This window comes from Podarcis bocagei (genome assembly GCF_964188305.1).
Source record: "Podarcis bocagei genome assembly, chromosome: 12".
Lineage (NCBI taxonomy): Eukaryota > Metazoa > Chordata > Lepidosauria > Squamata > Lacertidae > Podarcis > Podarcis bocagei.
Genome location: NC_138137.1, coordinates 59,405,637 through 59,428,417, shown reverse-complemented (window position 1 = coordinate 59,428,417; position 22,781 = coordinate 59,405,637). Strand labels below are relative to the sequence as shown.

At 46.5% G+C, this 22,781-nt stretch overlaps 1 protein-coding gene across 1 annotated transcript; it reads left to right on the top strand.

The window, feature by feature from the left end:
• Positions 1-384: 384 nt before the first annotated feature.
• ELP6 (elongator acetyltransferase complex subunit 6) lies at positions 385-16,192 on the top strand. The gene is made up of 7 exons (XM_081163928.1): positions 385-527; positions 3,995-4,073; positions 8,574-8,644; positions 10,248-10,381; positions 12,148-12,343; positions 13,652-13,798; positions 14,998-16,192. The coding sequence occupies exons 1-7, from the start codon at positions 474-476 to the stop codon at positions 15,124-15,126; spliced, it is 810 nt and encodes a 269-aa protein (XP_081020054.1). The 5' UTR covers positions 385-473; the 3' UTR covers positions 15,127-16,192.
• Positions 16,193-22,781: the final 6,589 nt, after the last annotated feature.

Genomic DNA, 22,781 nt, shown 5'->3' with positions numbered 1-22,781 from the left:
GTATTTCCCCATACAGTACTGCAAAAAACATGCATCTATCATCGCCTTCTAACAGCTCATAGGGAAGACCACCTGCAAATATCTAGGCATTGCAGCGGGTTGGGCTAGATGACCCCTGGGGGTCTCTTCCAACGCTGTGATTCTATCCATGACAATTCTTTTATCTACCATCATTCAGCTGTCAGCGTTGCGAGTGGATTAATTCCCTGCCCGCCCGCTCCATTCTGCGACCTCGCGCCCGCCCGCGCCGCTTTCAAGCGGACTGCAGAGGGCGGCGGCAGCGAGAGCGGAGCCGAGACCCAGGGGCGCATGCGCAACGCGCCTCTTTTGACAAGTTGACGGCAGAGGGCGACGGAGGCCGACGAGCGCATGCGTACTGCGGCGGCCCTGCAGGCCTCGCGAAGCAGCGGCGCCTCTTTCGACCCTCGGCGGACGCCGTACTGAAGAGAGAGCGCGAGAAAGAGAGCGACGCGATGTTCGCACAGCTGAACGAGCTGCTCGGAGCCTCCGTCGAGAAGCCGGAGCAGGTGAGGGGCCGCCGCCTGGAAGTCTCCGGCCTCCGTGGAGCGGAGGGCTGGTGGGTTGTGTGGGGCTCCGGCTCCCAGGATGCAACGCGCGTACATGGTGTGGGAGCGAAGCATGCTGGGATTTGTAGTCATTCCCCCTCTTGGCCTTCCAGGCCTTTCCCCCCCCCTAAAGTGAAGCCTCTTTCTGGAGACCTCTAGGTGCTTTGACTTCTAATGTATCTATCGCTTTTTTTTAAATAATATTTTATTAGGTTTTGACAATAAAAGAGTTTTTTTTAAAAAAAAAGAATAAGAAAGACAAAAAGATGCAAAGTTATAAAATACAAAAGTACAGACATTAAACATAAAAAAGAAAAGAAAAAACATATAAAAAAATTCCCTCTTTCTTAATTTCTCCTCTTTGGTTAACTTATTTTCCTGACTCCCTCACGTCTCCCATTTTTGTATCCCTTTTGAAAGTTGGTTCAGCAAATTCATGTCCTGTTAGTCTATCTATTATTTAGTCCAATCTTACATTTTACCTTGTTGCTAAAACCCCTGCAATTCATTTCAATGTCCTCAACATTCAAAAATTTTACAGTATTTCTGCAAATACATTTTAAATTTCCTCCAATCTTTTTCCACCGACTCTTCTCCCTGGTCTCGGATTCTGCCAGTCATTTCCGCCATCTCCATATAGTCTATTAGTTGCATCTGCCATTCTTCCAAGGTGGGTAGGTCTTGTGTCTTCCAATACTTTGCAAGAAGTATTCATGCTGCTGTTGTAGCATACATAAAGAAAGTTCTGTCCTTCTTTAACACCGATTGGCCAACTATGCCCAGGAGAAAGGCCTCTGGTTTCTTCGGGAAAGTATATTTAAATACCTTTTTCAATTCATTATATATCATTTCCCAGAAAGCCTTGATCCTTGGGCACGTCCACCAAAGGTGAAAAAAAGTACCTTCAACTTCTTTACATTTCCAACATTTGTTATTGGGCAAATGATATATTTTTGCAAGCTTGACTGGAGTCATGTACATCATTTTCATAATATTCTCTCTTAGGGAATTACATGCCGTAAATTTAATCCCGGTGGTCCACAACTTCTCCCAGTCAGCAAACATAATATTATGTCCTATATCTTGTGCCCATTTTATCATTACAGATTTTACCGTTTCTTCCTCAGTGTTCCATTTCAACAGCAGATTATACATTCTTGAAAGTATCTTAGCATTGGGTTCTAACAGTTCTGTTTCTAACTTTGATTTTTCCACCTGAAAACCAATTTTTTTATCCATATTGTAAACCTCTCTTATTTGGAAATAGTGTAACCAGTCTCGCACCTTCTCTTTAAGTTTGTCATAACTCTGCAATTTCAATTTGTCCTATCGCTTTTCTATATTACTGTGCACAAGGTGGATTACAAGATAAAGGAACAGCAAAATAAGAGAGCAGTCTTCCCACACCTTATAGCAATCTGATTAAATACAAAAAAGTCATCATAAAAACAAAACTTTGAAATAGGTGACATATCAAATAAGGTAACATTGAATAATGCCTTTGAATAGAATAGTACACTACAAAACCAACTCCCAGAATATCAGCAAATAATGATTAAAGAGAAATTCACAATTATAATCATTACTAAAGTATAATCAAGAAAAATAATGGCAAGTCACAATGCATAAAATACCACAATACATACAAAACCATGTAACAGGGTCGAATTAGGAACAGAGGCACGCAATATAAAATTATTATTTTTCATCCCTGATTTCTATCTATTCTTGTTAATATTGGTTAAATTTGTATACTGCATTGATACAGTGGTGCCTCGCAAGACGAAATTAATTCGTTCCGCAAGTCTCTTCGTCTTGCGAGTTTTTCGTCTTGCGATGCACGGTTTCCCATAGGAATGCATTGAAAATCAATTAATGCGTTCCTAGGGAAACCGCCTTCAGACCAGGTCCGGGGACAGTCTGTCCCCGGACCTCTTCTGAAGGCTGGGGGGGGGGACACAAGGGCTTTTCTTCCCACCCCCAGCATTTTAAAAAACCCCAGGACAGCGGAGGACTTCTCCGCTGTCCGGGCGATCTTAAAATGCTGGCGGGCGGCATTTTAAAATCGCCCCGGGACAGCGGAGGACTTCTCCACTGTCCGGGGCGATTTAAAAGCCCCTGGGAAGGCAGGCAGGGGGGACAAAGACTTTTGCCCCCCGCCAGCCTTCAGAAGAGGTCCTGGACCTCTTCTGAAGGCGGGCGGGGGGCGAAAGTCTTTGCTCCCCCCCTGCCTTCAAAAGCCCTCCGGGACAGGCAGGCAGGGGGGAGCAAAGACTTTCGCCCCCCGCCCGCCTTCAGAAGGTGTTCCCTCCCCCCCGCCCGGCTTCGGAGGAGCCTTCCGAAGCCCGCGGTGGGTGGAGGTGTTCCCGCCCCACCCCCGGCTTCGGAGGAGCCTTCCGAAGCCCGGCGGCGGCGGGAGGTGTCCCCGCCCCGCCGCCCGGCTTCGGAGGAGGTCCGAGGACAGTGGGGAAGACGTGCTGCGCTTCCCCACTGTCCCTGAGATTTCCCTATGGGCTGTCGTCTTGCGAAGCAAGCCCATAGGGAAATTCGTTTTGTGAATCGCCTCCAAAACGGAAAACCCTTTCGTCTAGCGGGTTTTCCGTCTTGCGAGGCGTTCGTCTTGCGGGGTACCACTGTATTAACATTATTATTACTACTATTATTATATATTTATTTCTTCTTCGACTTTTTGCCATGATAGGGACTCAAGGTGGCTTATGGATAAAAAACAGCCAGAAACACAGAGAAAAATAACCATTAAAAACAATTAAACATTGATGTAGTTAGAACTACAGTGGTACCTCGGGTTACATACGCTTCAGGTTACATACGCATCAGGTTACAGACTCCTCTAACCCAGAAATATTACCTCGGGTTAAGAACTTTGCTTCAGGATGAGAACAGAAATCGTGTTCCGGTGGCGCGGTAGCAGCAGGAGGCCCCATTAGCTAAAGTGGTGCTTCAGGTTAAGAACACTTTCAGATTAAGAACAGATCTCTGGAACTAATTAAGTACTTAACCCGAGGTACCACTGTATATATATCTACATATATACACACACCCATATTTTTTCCCTCCAAGAAGCTCAAGGTGGTATAGGCAGTTCTCTCCCCACCCTTATTTAATCTCCGCCGTGACCCAGTGAGGTCATAATTCTTGGTTTCCAGACCCATAGTCATCTTGATCGTCGTCCTCTGCACATGTTCCAGCATGTCAATATTCTTTTGAAATTGGGGAGCCCAGAACTGGATACAGGACTCCAAGTGGTGTCCAGCCAAGGCAGAATAGAGCGATACTGTTATTTCCCTTGTTCTGAACTCTAGACCTCTGTTGATGCAGCCTAGAATTGCTTTTTTTGCTGCTGCATCACACTGTTGACTCATGTGATCATTTCATTTTTATACTCTCCCTATTTTTTTGTTTTCCAGGGCAAGCTGACCTTGCTGTGTTCTGACAAGACAGATGCCAGCTTCTTGCTTCACCATTTCCTTTCCTTTTATTTGAAAGGTATGCAGCAAAATCAATCTGGTGATTTAAAAAAAACACAAACCACCCCATATTTCTTACATAAAACCAAACATTGGCAAAATGGGATGCAAACGTCTTTAGAAGAACCGTAGCATGTGTGTATGTGATCTGTACACCTGTTTGAGGGGGAGAATTCTGGAATGTGTTCATTTATTTATTTATGTAAATGGGGGAATAAAACCGTCAACAAGATAGACCTGTGAATGTAAAAATTAAATGAAAATAAACACAAAGCAGAGCAGTGGCAGTGGCCTGGAGGATTCAGAAGAGTGGATGAAATCTCTGCAGTCAGCCTGTTTATATTCTGTGCTGGAAGGACTGAATATATATATATATATATATATATATATACACACACACACACACACACATACACACACACACAAATACAGTGGTGCCTCGCAAGACGAAAAGAATCCGTTCTGTGAATCTCTTCGTCTAGCGGTTTTTTCGTCTTGCGAAGCAAGCCCATTGAAGGATTAGCGGATTAGTGCTATTAGCGGCTTTTAGCAGCTTTTAGCGGCTTATCTGCTGATCGGAGCGGCTTAGAAAGGGGGGGGGAGGAAAAAAAACCAGCAGGAACTCACAAGACATTGTCGTCTTGCGAAGCAAGCCCATAGGAGATTCGTTTTGCGAAGCACCTCCAAAACGGAAAACTCTTTCGTCTAGCGAGTTTTCCATCTTGCGAGGCATTCGTCTTGCGGGGCACCACTGTATATCAAGTCTTTTCCTTCTGCCAGAAAGCTGCGCAGTTCGTGTGAGAAGCACCTCCTAGCAAATGCAGTGCTCCATCTGAGAAGGCTGTGTCACTAGTTGGGACCCACCTGTCAGGGAAGAGTTAGAGTTAGAAGATTCCAGTTTCTCAGAGGGAGAAAGCATTCCCCAAGGGGGGGAGGAGAGCAGTGAATTGAAGAGAAGAGAGCAACAGGGAGGGACTTCAGAATCCTTAACAGCCAAATGAAGCCTCGCGTGTGCCCACTGCCACGTATAGATGACCTCTTAGAAAGAGTAAGGTCAGCCAAAGTCTTTACCAAGCTTGATCTACGAGGAGCATATAATCTGATAAGGGTCAGAGAAGGGGATGAGTGGAAAACCAGTTTTTGTACTAAGTATGGTGCATTTGAATTCTTGGTAATGCCTTTTGGCTTACAAAATGGCTCAGGGGTATTTCAAACCTTCATCAATCACGTCTTAGCAGGTATACTGGATCAGTTCTGTGTCTCTTATTTAGATGACCTCTTAATATATAGTGAAAGTATGGAGGAACACGTAAAACATGTCACGCAGGTGTTAGAGAGATTGAGGACCAACAGGTTATATGTGAAGTTAGAGAAGTGTAAGTTCCACACACAAAAGGTGTGGAATATTGCATTTCCCACAAAGGGGTGCACATGGACCCCAGTAAAGTTCAGGCAGTGGTGGAATGGGAGGCACCTAAAACTAAGAAAGATCTACAGAGGTTTTTAGGATTTGCTAATTTCTATCGTAAATTCATAGGTAATTACTCCAAAATCACAACACCACTGACTGATTGTCTAAGAGGCAAGTGGCCATTCAGATGGTCTGAGGAAGCACAGAAGGCCTTTGATAAATTAAAGGCGGTGTTTGCTTCAGAAAAATATCTTATGCACCTAGATCCAAGTAAACGTATGAAGGTAGAAACTGATGCCTCTGATAGAGCTATTGGGGCCATTCTGCTGCAACAGGACAAGGAAGGGGACTGGAGACCCTGTGCATTCTACTCTAGAAAATTAAATCAATCAGAACAAAACTACACCATATTTGATAAGGAACTTTTAGCTGTGCATGCTGCCTTTAAAGTGTGGAGGCATTTTTTGGAAGGGGCGTCACATCAGGTGGTGGTACAAACAGATCATAAGAATTTAGAGTATTGGAGAACTGCTAGACAGCTAAACCAAAGGCAAATTAGGTGGGCGGAGTTTTTTGCTGGGTTTAATTTTAGGATTGAGTACATACCTGGGCATCAAAATGTTCGTGCAGACGCGCTATCGCGCAAACCTGAGTATATGGAAGGGGAAGCACCTCCCAAGTTGCGAGAAATGCTGAGATCGGATCAGTGGGGGTGTGCAGCCGTAGTAGTGGACGGCAGGGAATTCCAGCAATTGACAGTAACAGATGAGTTTGCACAAAAGAAAATGGAGGAACTGAGAAAAGGTAGAGGGGAAGAGGAAGGTTTCAAGGAAAAAGGTGGATTGTTGTACAGGAGAGGGATGCTGTATGTACCTGCAGGTGAATTAAGAGGTAAAGTGTTGAGGCAACATCATGATAACCCGACTGCAGGACATTTTGGTAGAGAAAAAACCCTGTATCAGATAACACGGCAGTTCTGGTGGCCAAAGTTGAGGGAGGAGGTAACGCAATATGTAAGAGGTTGTGAAGTATGTCAACGAGCTAAGGCACCTAGAGCAGCTCCCGCAGGGTTGTTGCAACCTATGCCCCCGCCGGGAAGGCCTTGGGATATGGTGTCTATGGATTTTATAACGGATCTACCATCATCGCATAGGCAAACAGTGATCTTTGTGGTGGTTGACATGCTAACCAAGATGGCGCATTTCATACCATGTGCCAAAATTCCGACCGCGCAGGAAACTGCAAAGATGTTTTTAGATAATATTTTTAGGTTGCATGGTATGCCATCACAAATCATTTCAGATAGAGGGGCCCAATTTACATCACAATTTTGGAGAAGGTTAATGCAGTTACTAGATGTGGAGCTAAGCCTCACGTCGGCGAGACACCCGCAAACCAATGGGGAAGCTGAAAGAACGAATGCAACACTACAACAATATCTGAGGTGTTATGCTGGTTGTCAGCAAAGCGGGTGGTTAGAGAAGTTGAGTCTAGCAGAGTTTGCGTATAATAATGCACTGCATGTGTCTACGGGCAGAGCCCCATTTGTGGCAAACTATGGCTTGCACCCAAGGGCATTCCCAGGTCAAGAGGAGCAGTTAGCAGTACCAGCAGCAGAACAAATGATAGAAGAGTTGAGGTGCATTCATGAGATATTAAAAGAGGATTTGGAAGAAGCTAAAGAGGCTTACAAGAGAGCTGCAGACAAGCACCGGCGCGTTGGGGAAGAAATCCAAGTAGGGAGCTGGGTATGGCTGTCTACCAAGGGACTACCAATACGAGGGAGGTGTAAAAAGCTAGAACCAAGGAGATTGGGACCTTTCCAAGTAAAGGCTCAAATTAACCCAGTTGCTTTCAAGCTTCATTTACCTGAAAATATGAGAATACACCCTGTATTTCATAGATCTTTATTGTCAGTGTTTGTACCAGCGCATAAGTATCAAATTTCAAGGGAACCACCTCCTTTTCCCACCATGATGGGGGAAGAGGAGGCTGAAGTGGAAGAGATATTAGACTCGAGAATAAGTAGGAGGAAATTACAGTATTTGGTTGCATGGAAAGGGTTAGATGAGTGTGAGAACTCATGGGAACCAGCAGAAAAAATTAACGTTCTGGAATTGCAGAGAGAATTTCATAGAAAATATCCCCACAAGCCAAAACCCCATAACTGGCATATTCAAGAAAATTTTGAAGAGACAGATAGCGAGGAAGAGGAGTTCATAGGGTTCGGTCCTTCAGAAACAGAGGAGAGCGAGGAGGAGGAAGGGGGGCTTAGGGGAGGGGGTGATGTCAGGGAAGAGTTAGAGTTAGGAGATTCCAGTTTCCCAGAGGGAGAAAGCATTCCCCAAGGGGGGGAGGAGAGCAGTGAATTGAAGAGAAGAGAGCAACAGGGAGGGACCGGCTGTTCCCAGGAAAGGCAAGGGTTAAGTTCTAGCTCAGATTCGGAGGAGGGGAGATACAGGCCAGCTCTGGCCAGGAGGTTAGAAAAAAGAGCGGGAAAGCGAAGGGAAGGGCGCCTTCGCCATTTTGAGAGTGGCTGGTCATGGAGAAGCAGAGCTCAGAAGGTATCTGAAAGAAGTGACTCTGAGGAATAATATTTAAGAACAGTTTATAAGATTGTTTTGTTAATACACAATAAAAAGTTATAAAAGAACAAGAAGCGTTTGTGTGGTGAACTGAAGAGGACAACGACCAGTCCTGACACCACCTAACTTCAGATAGAATCATCACAGAATTGTCAAGTTGGAAGGGACCCCGGGGGTCATCTAGTCCAACCCCCTGCAATGTAGGAACCCACAACTAGAGAATCCCTGACAGATGGCCATCCAACATCTGCTTCAAGACCTCCAGCGAAGGAGAGTCCTTTGCCTTCCTTCCACTGTCCATTTGGGCAAGTAAAGTAAAAAGACGCAATGAATCGGCAGTGAATCTGGTTTGGTCATTTCCCAGCAGGATGGGAAAGCCTTGAAAGGTGATGACAAAAATGACAATGGGAAAGGGCATTTTCAGAGCAACAGTTTGTTTCCTGCCGTTTTTTGTGTTGTAATCGCCTTGATGGTGGGAACATCGTAACAGCAAAACACCTTGTGTCCTTTTTTGTCTTTCCAGCTGGCTGCAAAGTTTGTTTCGTAGGCCTTCTGCAGTCCTTCAGCCACTACAACATAGTGGCCCAAAAACTGGTAAGCCAGGCTGATTTTATTGTGTTAATTAAAACATCTCAGTTCTGCCTTTCCATTTCTGGCAGCAACAGATCTCACCTTGAAAGGTGGGGGAAGACAGAGACAGGCCTCCAGGGGTGATCTACTTGGCGGTTGGATCAGGCTGAGGGGGGCCAAAAGGGAAAATGTTAAGGGAAACACAACAGCTCTCCTGCTCACAATTACCAGCCATATACAGAATTAAAATTAATACCAAGGCTGCTTCATCATCAGCATCTTAATCCAGCGGCTCTCAAACTTTTGCAGGCTGCTAACCCCTTGGTTCCATAAACTCATCCCCAGGGCCCCCTACCCTATAAAATAGCAGTTTACACAACCCACTAAGGACGATAACAGCACAATTAAGTTCAGCAAATAGGATTGCATGAAAAGCATTTTCATGCATTCTGACTAACAGAAACATAAGGGGCTTTATAGCACAATGTATTTCTGTGCAGCTGCTTAACAAACACACACAAGCCTTCAACTACCACAGATGTACAGTTAAAGATTTAGGAGAAAATCAATAGCTGTTACCCATAATAGGCTATCTTGTGACAACTCAGAATCGTTGCAAATGGATGTGACCTAAGGAAATAGCGATAAGAGCAGCGGAACTTGAAATGCAGAGTGTGGAAGGTGTTTTGTTTAAGGCTTTAAGCTGGTCAATCATAGAAAAGTGATCAATGCGCTTGGAGAAGACCACCTCCAGCCCCCCCCCTTGCCTCTTAAAGGTAAAGGGACCCCTGACCATTAGGTCCAGTTGTGGCCGACTCTGGGGTTGTGGCACTCACCTCGCTTTATTGGCCGAGGGATCCGGCGTACAGCTTCTGGGTCATGTGGCCAGCATGACTAAGCCGCTTCTGGCAAACCAGAGCAGCACACGGAAACGCCGTTTACCTTCCCGCTGGAGCGGTACCTATTTATCTACTTGGACTTTGACGTGCTTTCGAACTGCTAGGTTGGCAGGAGCAGGGACTGAGCAACGGGAGCTCACCCCGTTGCGGGGATTCGAACCGCCGACCTTCTGATCGGCAAGTCCTAGGCTCTGTGGTTTAACCCACAGCGCCACCCACGTCCCCCCTTGCCTCTTAGCACACCCTTAAGTAATCCCCCTGCTCCCTGCAGGGCAGGTACCACCCACTTTGGGAAGCAGTCAGCTAGAGCATTGCTCAGTCGTGTCTCCAACTAAGCACCATCTATGAAGACGCTTCTTATCAGGAAGGACTATTTCCTTCATTTTGGTATAATTTATGACCAAATAAATTAAGTACATAAGAAAGAGCCTGGCGACTGGTGCAGAGGTTTCTCACAATCGAGGGTGATTGTGTGTGTGCTGTCTCTCCCAAGGATTTCCATAGCTGTCTGCGTTGATAAACAATGCAAAGGATTTGAAACTGGGTTGTGAGGGACTCCTGGGCCAGCTTCCACGTGGAACGGGAGATGATGAATGTTCCTGCTTGTTGCTTCTGGCAGGCAGGCCGCCCTAGCCAAAAACCTGCAGGAGAGATGTTCAAATGTGCCTGGTGTCCGTTTGCAAAATTGCAATGCTTGCATTTCTCCACCTGCAAATATTGCTTTTCAGGGAGTCAGCTTGGCTGCGGCCAAAGAACGAGGCCAGCTTGTGTTCTTGGAAGGGCTGAAAACGTCAAACGACATATTGTTTGGCCAGCAGCAGCAAGAACAGACGGGTGAAGCCAGCCCTTTCCAGTTCCTCAGGTAACTTGCATCGCTGCCCTAACCAGATCTACTCAGAAGTAAGTCCGACTGAAGTAGGGTTAGGATTGCAGCCTAACTCCTTAAAAAAAGGAGTGGAAATGTTTTGATGAATATATGTCAAAATATTGCTCAAAAAAAGATACAGTGGTGCCCCGCAAGACGAATGCCTTGCAAGACGGAAAACTCGCTAGACGAAAGAGTTTTCCGTTTTGGAGGTGCTTCGCAAAACGAATTTCCTATGGGCTTGCTTCGCAAGACGACAATGTCTTGCGAGTTCCTGCTGGTTTTTTTCCCTTCCCCCCTTTTTTCTAAGCCGCTAAGCCACTTATCAGCTGATCCGATCAGCAGATAAGCCGCTAAAAGCAGCTAATAGCGCTAATCCGCTAATCCGTCAATCCGTCAATGGGCTTGCTTCGCAAGACGAAAAAAACGCTAGACGAAGAGAATCACAGAACGGATTCTTTTCGTCTTGCGAGGCACCACTGTAATGCTAATATGCCTAGATTAAAACGCGAAGTACTGGATGGAAGAAAAATTAGTAAGGAAAGATAATAAGAACATATAGATGATTTGAGAAGACTGTAGAACGCAAAGATTATTGTAAATTTTATAATGCCAAGTCAAGTAACCTTTATTGGAATCACATAAGAACATTCAGAATACATTCAGAATGGATAGGCCAGTGCGATCTGTTGCCACCCCAACGGCACAGTCACCCGCCAAAGGGCAGAAGAGGCGAGCAGTCCACCTCATCTCTGTGGGTTTCCAGCAAGGGCAGGATCCTGTAGCATACTTTGGCGACAAAAAATCAGATAGAGGAACTTGGCTACTGTCTTGGTGAGCTCCTGGTCTCTCTCTTGTAATAAGAAGTGCATGACCTCCGTCTCTGGTTTCCATGTTGGAATGCATAGATGGTCTAAAAATTGTTGGCAGAGATCATCATACACATTACATTTAAGGGCCGTGTAAGCTGGAGTTTCCACCAGGTGGGCATCGCATGGGCAGAGCCTATCTCCTTCTGCCAAACCCGCAAACCTACCGCAAAGGAGGTTAGAAGGATTAGAATTGAACCTAGCCAGTGAAAAAGCCCTTCTTTCTTGCGGATTAAACAAAAATTGTAAATAATTGAGATTAAATTCCTGCGCCCAAGAGAGTTGAAAATAAAGAGGGGAGCATGTTTTTTTCGCAGCTGAGATTAGTTCCTGGCGATCTATGTCCCACAGCCTAGTTTTTAACATGGTCTCGGCGACTGGGAAAGCCACAACGCCCAGGAGATCCTCTGAAAGCCCAAATTGCCGTATCTTTGGGCAAAACAGTTGTAGCCCTGGGGAAGGGAAGGAGTCAGGCAGAACTTCGCTGAATAAGGTATCTTTGCTAAAAAATTGTATAATGTGGAGGAAATCAAGTGGGGGGGGGAGGGAAGTGGGAGGAAGGAGAAAAGAATAATATGATGGATTGAGGAAATATAAATGTAAATGTATGGGGGGATGGGGAGGAAATGTGTTGGCTTTGGTACATTTGTATTGTAATGTAATATGTGAAAACCAATAAATAATTGTTGCCAAAGAAAAGGAAAAAACCCCGGATTGCAGCCTAAGCCTTTGATAGTATATTTCATTGAGTGGGGAGAAGTTGTTTCCTGGCACCTGTTACATAGGTATGTGTTTGGAGGTAATGTCTCTTGCTTGCGGTGGGATGTTGTGGATGTTGTGGGTGTGATCTTCCAGGGACTTAGACCTCTCCTCTCCTCCGTCTGTCCCTGGCAGTGGTGACGGCTCAAACCTGAAAGCCCTTTATGAGTTTGTCTGCAGCGCCTTGAGTCCTGTCGCTGGCGGAGACTCGTGGAAATGCCCTGTTCTGCTCGTGGACAACCTTGGCATCTTGCTGGGCCTGGGTGTGAGACTGACGGACATTCTCGACTTCATCCATTACTGCAGAGTCACGGTGAACGCTCAGCTTAAGGTACCATGATTGCTGCGCAGGTTGCTTTCTCTTTTGACAGCTGCCTGCCCTGAAACGAGTGGCCGTTGTCACTCCAGCGTAGGCAGGGCTTGGAAGGAAATCCTGTTCCTTTTACAGCCCTTTCTTGGGCTTTCAAGAACTGTTTCCAAAGGGCTTAATGCAGGCACCACCAAGCCCTTTCGCATGTTCTCCTTGTGTGCAACCACGTACATGGGCGGCGCCAGGAAGTAGATGAATGCAGTGGTACCTCGGTTTAAGGACAGTCCTGTTGACGAACTATTCCGTTTACGAACTCCGCAAAACCGGAAATAGTGTCCCAGTTTTGGGGACGCGGGTGGCTCTGTAGTCTAAACCACTGAGCCTCTTGGGCTTGCCAATCAGAAGGTTGGCAGTTCGAATCCCCGTGATGGGATGAGTTTCCGTTGCTCAGTCCCTGCTCCTGCCAACTAAGCAGTTTGAAAGCACGCCAGTGCAAGTAGATTAACAGGTACGGCTGTGGCGGGAAGGTAAACGGCATCTCCATGCGCTCTTTTGGTTTTGTTGTTCCTTTGCGCCAGAAGCGGCTTAGCCATGCTGGCTACATGACCCAGAAAAACCGTCTGCAGACAAACGCCGGCTCCCTTGGCCTATAGAGTGAGATGAGCGCGCAACCCCAGAGTCGTCTGTGACTGGACTTACCTATCAGGGGTCCTTTACCTTTACCTTTTTTTTTTGAGAACTTTACCTTGGTCTAAGAACACAATCTGAACGGTGGAAGGGCACTGGCGGCGGCAAGCCTCATTAGGGAACGCGCGCCTCAGTTTAAGAAGGGTTTTGGTTTAAGAACAGACTTCCGGAACGGATTAAGTTCGTAAACTGAGGTACCACTATAAATAATTTCATTCATACCCAGGAATGGTGGGAGAGAGCTGGAGAGCCTTCGTGACTCACGAGGAGACCCTCTCCGGAGCCTGAAGAGGACGTATATTTAGCTTTTTAAAATTTTACCTGTGTTGTTTTAATTTGCAGGAGGCCCCATTAGCTAAAGTGGTACCTCAGGTTAAGAACAGTTTCAGGTTAAGAACGGACCTCCAGAACGAATTAAGTTCTTAACCCGAGGTACCACTGTAACTGCCTTGAGTCCTGGTCTGGGGGGGGGGAAGGTGGGGTATATATAAATAGAATAGTAATCTGCCTCTTAGCTTCAAAAATTCAAAATTCAGCTTGGTGCAGATACTACATAGTTAGGAGACTGGGGGCGGGTGTCTTATCTGCGCCTCCTGATCTAAAATTGGAGCTGAAACTGTTGTGGTGCTTCCTGGCTCTCAGGGGAACTTGGTTGTGATGCTGCACAGCAGCGCCGACTCGGAGGATGAGGAGAACGAGCTGCTTGTGAAGGCTGTCCGTCACCAGAGCAATCGGATCCTGTGGGCAGAAGGACTGGCGACTGGCTACTGCAAGGATGTTCATGGGCAGGTGAGTGTGTTGAAGCAAATCTGAAGGTGAAAGTGTCAGTATCTCAGCTCGCAGTCAGAGGTAACTGGCCTCCCCCTCCAGGCAATCGGCTGAGATACTTGTTGACCTTCCTGTCTGCGTCTCCCGGCAGGGCACAGGCAAGGCCATAAATCGGCGATCCTCCTCAAACGTGAGAAGAACACACCCTCCTCCTTCTCCCTCCCTGCATTCCCCCAGGGAGGGGAAATGAGACAGACAGGAGTCTATTTACATGTTTTATTCCTGTCATTCAGCAGTACAGACAAACGTGTCTGTACCCTCCAGACTCCAGCAGAAGAGTCACAACTCCGCCCCTGTACTTCCAGTACAGGTCAGATGACACTCTGAGCTAACATCCGGTGCTCAGTACAGAGAATAGACTCCCCCTTTTTCCCAACAGTACAGTTCCAGACAACAACATCCTGTTTTGCATTCCAGCCACCTGCAGCTGGCTTTTGCATTGCTGCTTTTATCCAACAGAAAGGCCTGCAAACACCACCTTCATCGTCAAGATAACCTCACGATTAATTGGTAGTTGTTGCAGCAATGAGCTCATCTATGTTTTGGTTCACTTCTGGTTGCCGATTTGCTACCAGGAGAAGTTCCAGGTGTTACTATTAGTGTAAAAGGTAAAGGGACCCGTGGCCATTAGGTCCAGAGATATGTCAAGCCTTTATTTGTTATAATTGTGATGATCATGGCATGGTACAGCTGATGAAAACCCCAGATTAACAATCTCATAAAATTAGAATATTGTGAAAAGGTGCAGTAGCTATTCAATCCATAACACCTGGAGTGGGTTCCTGAGCCTTGAAATGGTCTCTCAGTCTGGTTCAGAAGGAAGCACAATCATGGGGAAGGCTGCTGACCTGACAGTTGTACAGAAAGCCATCATTAAGTTTTCATTTGGGTTTTCGTCAGCTGTATGCCATGATCATCGCAATGATAACAAATAAAGGCTTGACATATCTCGCTTTGCGTGTCATGAGTCTATCTCATATATTAGTTTCATCTTTTATGTTGAATTACTGAAATAAATGAACTTTTCCATGATATTCTAATTTTTGGAGTTTCACCTGTAAGTTTAGTGATCTAGCAGAACACATTTTTTAATATATAAAAAAGCAATAAATAAATGCTCTCTCTCCCCCCCCCCCCAATTTTCCCTTTCGTTGCTCCAGTTATCGATCATCCAGCGGAGCTCGTGGGAGAGGAAAGCGGAGCGGGACCTCCTGCGCATTTACCAGTACAAGATCCAGGACAGGAATGTCGTGTTTTTTGCTCGCGGGATGTCGGCGGCTGTGCTGTGACTTTCTGAGGGTTGGGGGAAGCTTGGTTCAGGGGCGATGGAGAAGGAGTGGCTCTGTCCTCAGGAAGATCTCGAGGCATCGAGAGAGGGACAGAAGGAGTCTCCCATGCAGAGGTGGCTTTTGCAGTGACGTTTCAGTCACTGTGGTGTTCTGTTGGGGTTTGATCCGGGGCAGAACAGGGCAGTGGCTTCCCACCACCACTACAGTCCTCTGTCTGATCTTGAATTTGTTCTGAACTGCTCTGCGGACAATGTCGAAAACAAGGAAAAGACTGTAACCAGTAGTTTGGGGCCTGTCACTAAAAAAAACTCCAGCCAGCCTTGGTGTTGTGCCAGGTGGTCTCGGGAGGTTCGCCGGTTCTTGAGCGGGTGTCAAAAGACAGCAAGGCAGGTCAGGAGGTCGAGGCGACTGAAAACGCTCCGTGTTCAGTTGTGTACAGGTGCTGTGCCCATCTTCGCAGGCTGTCAGGTTGCCCAAGATACCAACACAACCCAGCCTTCAAGTATGCTACGGACGGACGGCAGGAAATGACTTGCGTGCAGATGAGATAACTCAGGGAAGTGAGCCAAGCCGCACAGTCTGATTAAAGGGGCACCAAAATACCCCTTGTAGTTAAGGCAGGGAGCTCAAAGTGACTTTCTGCAAGGATCACCATCAATTTCCCCATGGGTAACGTGGTCATGCGACCAAGTCACTGTAGTCTGACCTGTACATCAGAAGTCAGGGGAAACAGAAGTTTGGGAAAAACAGCCTTGCAAGCCACATTAGGAGCCTTGCAGGGGCCCAATGTGGGCCCCAGACTGGCGGTTCCCAACCCCTGGCTTAAGAAAGACAGGACCGGCACAACAAGGGACACCTCTGCTCATCCCAGGCACTCCATTCTCCTCACCTGGATTCGGGCCTGAAAGCATGGGGAATCTCTGACATTGCCCAACATCGTTTCTGGTTGCGGGGCGCATCTGTTAAGGCTTCCACCTTAACCCAGCGGAATTGTGAGACAGCCTTAACCTCTGGCCTTAAACCAGCAGGGTTTTTGACAGCTGAATAAACACACAATTCAAAACCAGTTGCAGATTTCGTGCTTGTTTGAGCCAAACCTGTTCTATTTAGTTTGGATTTACAATGCAGCCTTGCAAACCTCTGTTGGGATGCCGCTGTCCACTGCTGTCGTAACCGCTCTCTTCTCCTTAATTTCCCTATTTATAGGGACAGGGCTTAATGACGATCTCCAGTCAGCAGTGACCTTTTCTCCAAGAATCCATCTCAAAAGACAGGAAGGTGGAGACATCCCTGCCCTGACTATTAATCATTGGTGGCAGATTGCTGTGTTTCCTTCGGCGAGGAGCGTTAAGTTAAATATCTCTGCCAAGCGGAGCAAATAGGGTAGTCCCAGATCTCCTTAATGTGCCTGTCTTCTGGGTCCTGGGAGGCAGAGAGTGCAAGCTGAAGAGCCGGGCAGCGATGGAAGACAGGCTCCCCACCGATTAAAAAATACTGATAAGTGGGCTCTGGTTCTGCTGAAGCAGGAGCAGGGGGCCATTTGAAGGCTGAGGACGACATTCCCTTGTGAGCCGTTTTCTGGGGGCCATAATCCACTGGTGAGCAGGATCAGAGGCAAAGTGGATTGAGCCAATGGGTGTGACTGTTGCCTTTGCAAAGGAGGCTCCATTCCAGCTGTGTAAAGCCAGCTGCCAGAGGTAGAGAGAGAGAGAGAGAGAGAGAGAGAGAGAGAGGGAGAGAGAATAAGAGGTAAGAGTCACACTCCATTCAAGCAAGAGGCATTGTATTGCAGGGGGTTGGACTAGATGACTCTTGGTATCCCTTCCTTTTTTAATATGCTTTTTATTAGGTTTTCATTTCATACACACAAACAAAATACACTGATATTTCATATCCTTTTACAGCTATCTTTCTTTTGGCCTCGGTCCAGTAGACCTGAAGGAGCGTCTCCACCCCCATTGTTCTGCCCGGACACTGAGGTCCAGCTCTGAGGGCCTTCTGGCGGTTCCCTCGCTGCGAGAAGCCAAGTTACAGGGAACCAGGCAGAGGGCCTTCTCGGTGGTGGCGCCCGCCCTGTGGAACGCTTTCCCACCAGATGTCAAAGCGAAAAATAACTACCAAACTTTTAGAAGACATCTGAAGGCAGCCCTGTTTAGGGAAGCTTTTAATGTTTAATAGGTTATTGTATTTTGGTGTTTTGTTGGAGGCCGCCCAGAGTGGCTGGGGAGGCCCAGCCGGATGGGCGGGGTATAAATAATAAATTATTATCATTATTATTATTATTATTTCCGCTCTACCGAGCATTGACTTCCCTCCCTCCCTTCAGCAGGTTTTCTACTTCCAGTCTCTAATCCACAGTTCCTTGGTAATATCTAGTCCATGTCATAAGATTTATTTCAGCCCTGCTAACATCTTCAGTTTTCTACAGTTTTCACTTATATACTCCATAAATTTACTCCATTATTTTTGAAACTTTGTTTCCTCCTGATTGCGGATCCTTCTAGGTCAGCTTTGCTAATTCCGCATATTCGACCATCTCCGTCTGCCACTCCTTCACGGTTGGTAATTCCTGTGTTTTCCATTTTGGGGCTATCAAGATTCTAGCAGCAGTCGTGGCATACATGAATAATCTTTGGTCAAGACCCTTGGTATCCCTTCCAACTCTACAATTTTATGGTTATCACCATAAAGGTAAAGGGACCCCTGACCATTAGGTCCAGTCGTGGCCGACTCTGGGGTTGCGGCGCTCATCTCGCTTTATTGGCCGAGGGAGCCGGCATACAGCTTCCGGGTCATGTGGCCAGCCTGATTAAGCCGCTTCTGGCGAACCAGAGCAGCGCACGGAAACGCCGTTTACCTTCCTGCCGGAGCAGTACCTATTTATCTACTTGCACTTTGACGTGCTTTCGAACTGCGAGGTTGGCAGGAGCAGGGACCGAGCAACGGGAGCTCACCCCGTTGCGGGGATTCGAACCGCCGACCTTCTGATCGGCAAGTCCTAGGCTCTGTGGTTTAACCCACAGCGCCACCCGCGTCCCAACGGTTATCACCATACAGAAGCACTAGAGGACTCGAAGCAGGACCAGTGAGGGGTCTCGCTTGGGGATGTGGAGCCCAGATTGAGAGTCTCCCAAGGGCCAAGTACAGAGTTTCTCCCGGGCTGTGTCCAGAAAGAGGTGTTGGGGGTGAGTGTTCAGACCCCTAGGCGCTCATTTGTGGGTGCCTCAGGGCTCTGTCCTCTCCCCCAAGCTTTTTAGCATATTCATGAAGCTGCTGGGAGAGATCATCAGGGGCTTTAGGCTGGGTGCCCGCCAATATGCAGATGATACCCAGCTCTACCTCTCCTTCAAATCAGAACCAGTGAGGGCAGTGAAGGTCCTGTGTGAGTGTCTGGATACAGTTGGTGGCTGGATTGAGGTTTAATCCTGACAAAGACAGTGTTGGTGCTGACCTTTCAAGCCCTAAACAGCCTTGGCCCAGTGTACCTGATGGAGTGTCTCCATCCCCATTGTTCTGCCCGAACACTGAGGTCTTCTTCTGAGAGCCTCCTGAAAGCTCCCTCCCTGTGAAAAGTGAAGCTGCAGGGAACCAGATATAGGGCCTTCTTGGTAGTGGCGCCCGCCCTGTGGAAGGCCCTCCCATCAGATGTCAAGGAAATAAACAACTATCTGACTTTTAGAAGACATCTGAAGCCAGCCTTGTTTGGGGAAATTTTTAAGGACTGATGTTTTTATTATGTTTTTAGATATGTTGTAAGCCACCCAGAGTTGCTGGAGAAACACAGCCAGATGGGCAGGGTATAAATATTATTATTCCATAATTTGACACCTGGTGTTGACATTCTGTCTCTGACCTGCTGCAGGAAAGGAAACATGGGCGCTCTGTATATTGACAGCTGTGATTGATGACCTCCCACATCTTCAGTAATGAAGTGTGGGAAGACAGGAATGATGTGTACACTCATAGTTGCTACAGGGCTCCAACCCCACCTGTTATTGTTAGACAGCTAAACCTAGGAGAAGCTGGGTGTGAAGTGTATGACGTAACTATGGGACCGCTTCTCCTGGTATGCCCCGCGGAGGACCTTAAGGTCCACAAATGACAACACTTTGGAGGTCCCAAGCCGCAAGTTGATTGGTCTCAACTAGGGCCAGGGCCTTTTCAGTACTGGCCCTGACTTGGTGGAACGCTCTGTCACAAGAGACCAGGGCTCTGCAGGACTTGAAATCTTTCCGCAGGGCCTGCAAGACAGAGCTGTTCCGCCTGGCCTTTGGTTTGGACTCGGTCTGACCCTTATGTTTTCCCTCCCCTTTTGGATTTGATCCATGGGCTACTTTTAAAATGAGGCTGCATTTTAAATTGCATATTAACCTGTATTTTAAATTGTTTGGATGGCTTTAAAAGAGGGAAAAAAATTATGGAGAAGAGGGCCATTAGTGGCTGTGCTTTGCCCTGCCTAGAACTAGGGTTGAGGTTTCAGAGAAAGGATCATTCCAGATAGAAGAAATTCTTTACGACAAATTGGAATCTGTTGATTCACCATACTTTTTTTCTCCCAGTCATTATTATTTTTGATATATAACATGCCTCACCTGTGAAGGCTTAAATTTATCTAATTCTGTAAAAAAAAAGAAAAAAGGCAGTGATATGAATTGGTGGAAGGAAGAGGCAGTTTGGCGTTGCCTGGGCCGCACCATTATTATGACTCAGAAAAGAAAATTGTTTTATAATTATGGTAGAGTTGAAACAGGGATGGAGAGATTAGATTTGTTTTCTCTTCCCTAAAGAGGCTTAATGCATTGCTGGCCTTGTGCAACCTGCAACCTCAGGCTCTATTGGTACGTGAACAGCAGCAGATTCTGCTTAAAGCAAAACCCAGAAGCTTTTCTTTGCACAGAATGCTGGCAGCCAACAATTAAGGCAAGAGCAGACTGCACTCAGTTAAAAGTATATTTTAAAAATTGTTACTATGCCTACTGCTCCCTTTCCCTTATGGGATATCCAAGAGCCCATATGCCCATATAGAGTCCTTACGTAGGTTCCCTATTGATAGGAGAAGATAACAGAGGCCAACCAGAGAATATTGAGAAGCAAAGCAGCTAGTAAGCCTGATCTTTATTGATCTGTTGCAACAGGGTGCTCCCCTCGCACACAGGAGAAGGAGGAGGACCCAGAACAAAGGTGTGCAAGCCCTTATATAGACATTTTAAATTGCCCGCCCTGGAGTCCACCACCCCCAGAAGCATCATACATACATCACAGAAGGGGCGTAGCTCAAGACCCCCTCCCCCAGACACATCATACCTACATCACGGAAGGGCGGTGTAATGAGTATGGGTTGCTCGTGCGTAAGTTGCCGCCTCTCCTGGCTATGTTGCCTGGTTAAACCTTTCTGTCTGGACAGCCCTTCACTTCGTGCCTGCCTCAGTCGCTAGCAGAATCCGTCAGTGGGCGTTTCTTAAACCTTTTCCAACGTAAAAGTTGTTTGACGCCAAGTCTCCTCCTACTCTCCCTGCGCGGAAGTCTTCTGCGCAGGGAGGGCGTGGGTAGCGGAGGACCCGTGCTCTCCCCGCTGGTGTCCGGTGAAGAGTCCTGGAGCCCTCTCGCCGATTCCCCCATCTGCCCCCCTTTATTCCTGGTGTTGTGCTGATTTGCTTCCCCATCTGTTGAGCTGCCGCTCTCCCTGCTGGGTCCTTCTCCAGCATCATTTGAGAGCCTTCCCTCCGCCTCTAGCTCCGATGTCAGTTCCCTGACAGGCGGTCTACAGCAGAAATCTGAGGGCGTTGTTTTTCTCCTGTCTGGCAGGTTACCTAATAACAGTCACTTGACTGGATGCCCTGGGGAGCCTGGCCAGTCTTTTGTAATGACAAATACTTAGTTCCTGAGCCAGGTCACAGGCTCACACCCTATTCATACACAGACATACCCTTAAGACAGGATTTGTGAAGGAAAAGACAATGGGGAGGCTTTTCCATTTTCCTTTGACCTTGCAGAGAAAACATCTGGTCAGTTTGGGAATCAAAATGGTTTCAGGTCGGTATTCCTGTGCTGATCTATATACATGCTTGGTTGGTACACTTAAGAACATTTAATTTATATCTAAGACCTCAAAATTCCTATCACACTATCAGTAGGAGAAAATAACAGAGGCCAACCAGGGAATATTGAGAAGCAAAGCAGCTAGGAAGCCTGATCTTTATTAAACTGTCGGAACAGGGTCCTCACCACACGCAGGAGGGAGAAGGAAACCAGAACATTGGTGTGCAAGCTCTTATATAGACTTTTGAAATTGCCCACCCTGGAGCCCAAGACCACCCAACTAAAACATCATACATACATCACAGAAGGAGGCAGTCAACAGCAGAGGAGGCGGTCTACAGCAGAAATCCTGTTTGCCAGGGTACCTGATAATGGTCACTGATTGTATTACTTGAGCAGTCTGGCCATTCTTTGGTGATGGTAAATACTCAGTTCCTGAATCCAGGTCACAGGCTCACCCTATTCATATACAGATACCCCATTAAGACAGGATTTGTGAGCAAAGAGGCAATGGGGAGGTTTTCCAATTTCCTTCCTCCTTGCAGAGAAATATTTGAGGTCAATTTGGGAGAGTCGCATGGCTTCGGGATTATTTTCCTGTACTGTTTCAGACATGTGGTTTATATATTTATGTATGTGTTTGCCTGGTACATTTATTTTATATCTTAGACCTTACAATTCTCCTAACACCTACTGAGCATTTTCTTGCACTGTGTTATATGGAATTGGGTCATAACCAACTCTGGAAAGCAGCCTATCAAGATGTTTTAGACATTATTCTTTTCCAAATCTGAGCTCTGCTTTGATATTGAGTACGTGTCAACTAAGGGATTGACTCTTCTGGATAGACTCTAGAAGGGACCTGCAACTAATTAGAACACCCAATTCCCCCTTGGTAGCCATCCTTGAAAGCAGTACATTTTAGAGTGGGTTATCTTATCAAATTGACCAGTTTCCTTAAGAAATGCCTTTATTGAACTGCGCTTCCAAGTGATGCCCACTGCAGTCTTGGGTGGCTGCTACAACAAGCTCCCACATGCAGATAAGATGGAAGGCATCACTCATCTGTTAGCTTGCCCCTTATACTGTACATCACACACACAAGCAAGCAGGCACAACCTTGCATAATTTTCTCTCTCTCTTTTGAGTGACAATAGTAGTCGTAACACACAGAGTGGCAGTTTATTCACTGGCTTAACAAAAAAATCTGGAGAAAGGATTGAAGATGAAATCACTGTAAGCTGTTGTGACGATTCAGAGGTTTAATCTGAAATCAAGCTGGATTTGTGTTTGCTGGTGTCTCTGGTACATTCTCTTACATCATGGATGTTGGCAAACTGGATTTTTAAAAGTGAAAAAAATATATTCCTGTTTAATATTTAATATTCATGTTCCTGTTTAAAGCTGCCTTATATTTGGAATCATGAGGACTGGAATCCTAGGTGCTTTCTTTTTTATATTAAAAAAAATAAGATTATATTCAGAACCGTGAAGATTAGAATCTTGCTTTGCTTTAAAGGAAGTGACCGTAGCTAAGTGGTAGAGCACCTGCTTAGAGCTGTGCCTGAAATACCGGGGAGCAGCTGCCAGTCAGTGCAGACAACACTGAACTGGAT

Bases quoted from the DNA above. Each gene is read 5' to 3' on its own strand.
- ELP6 (XM_081163928.1), top strand. From the start codon at position 474: ATGTTCGCACAGCTGAACGAGCTGCTCGGAGCCTCCGTCGAGAAGCCG. The intron at 4,074-8,573 runs GTATGCAGCAAA...TTGTCTTTCCAG, and splicing joins CCTTTCCTTTTATTTGAAAG to CTGGCTGCAAAGTTTGTTTC. The intron at 13,799-14,997 runs GTGAGTGTGTTG...TCGTTGCTCCAG, and splicing joins GCAAGGATGTTCATGGGCAG to TTATCGATCATCCAGCGGAG.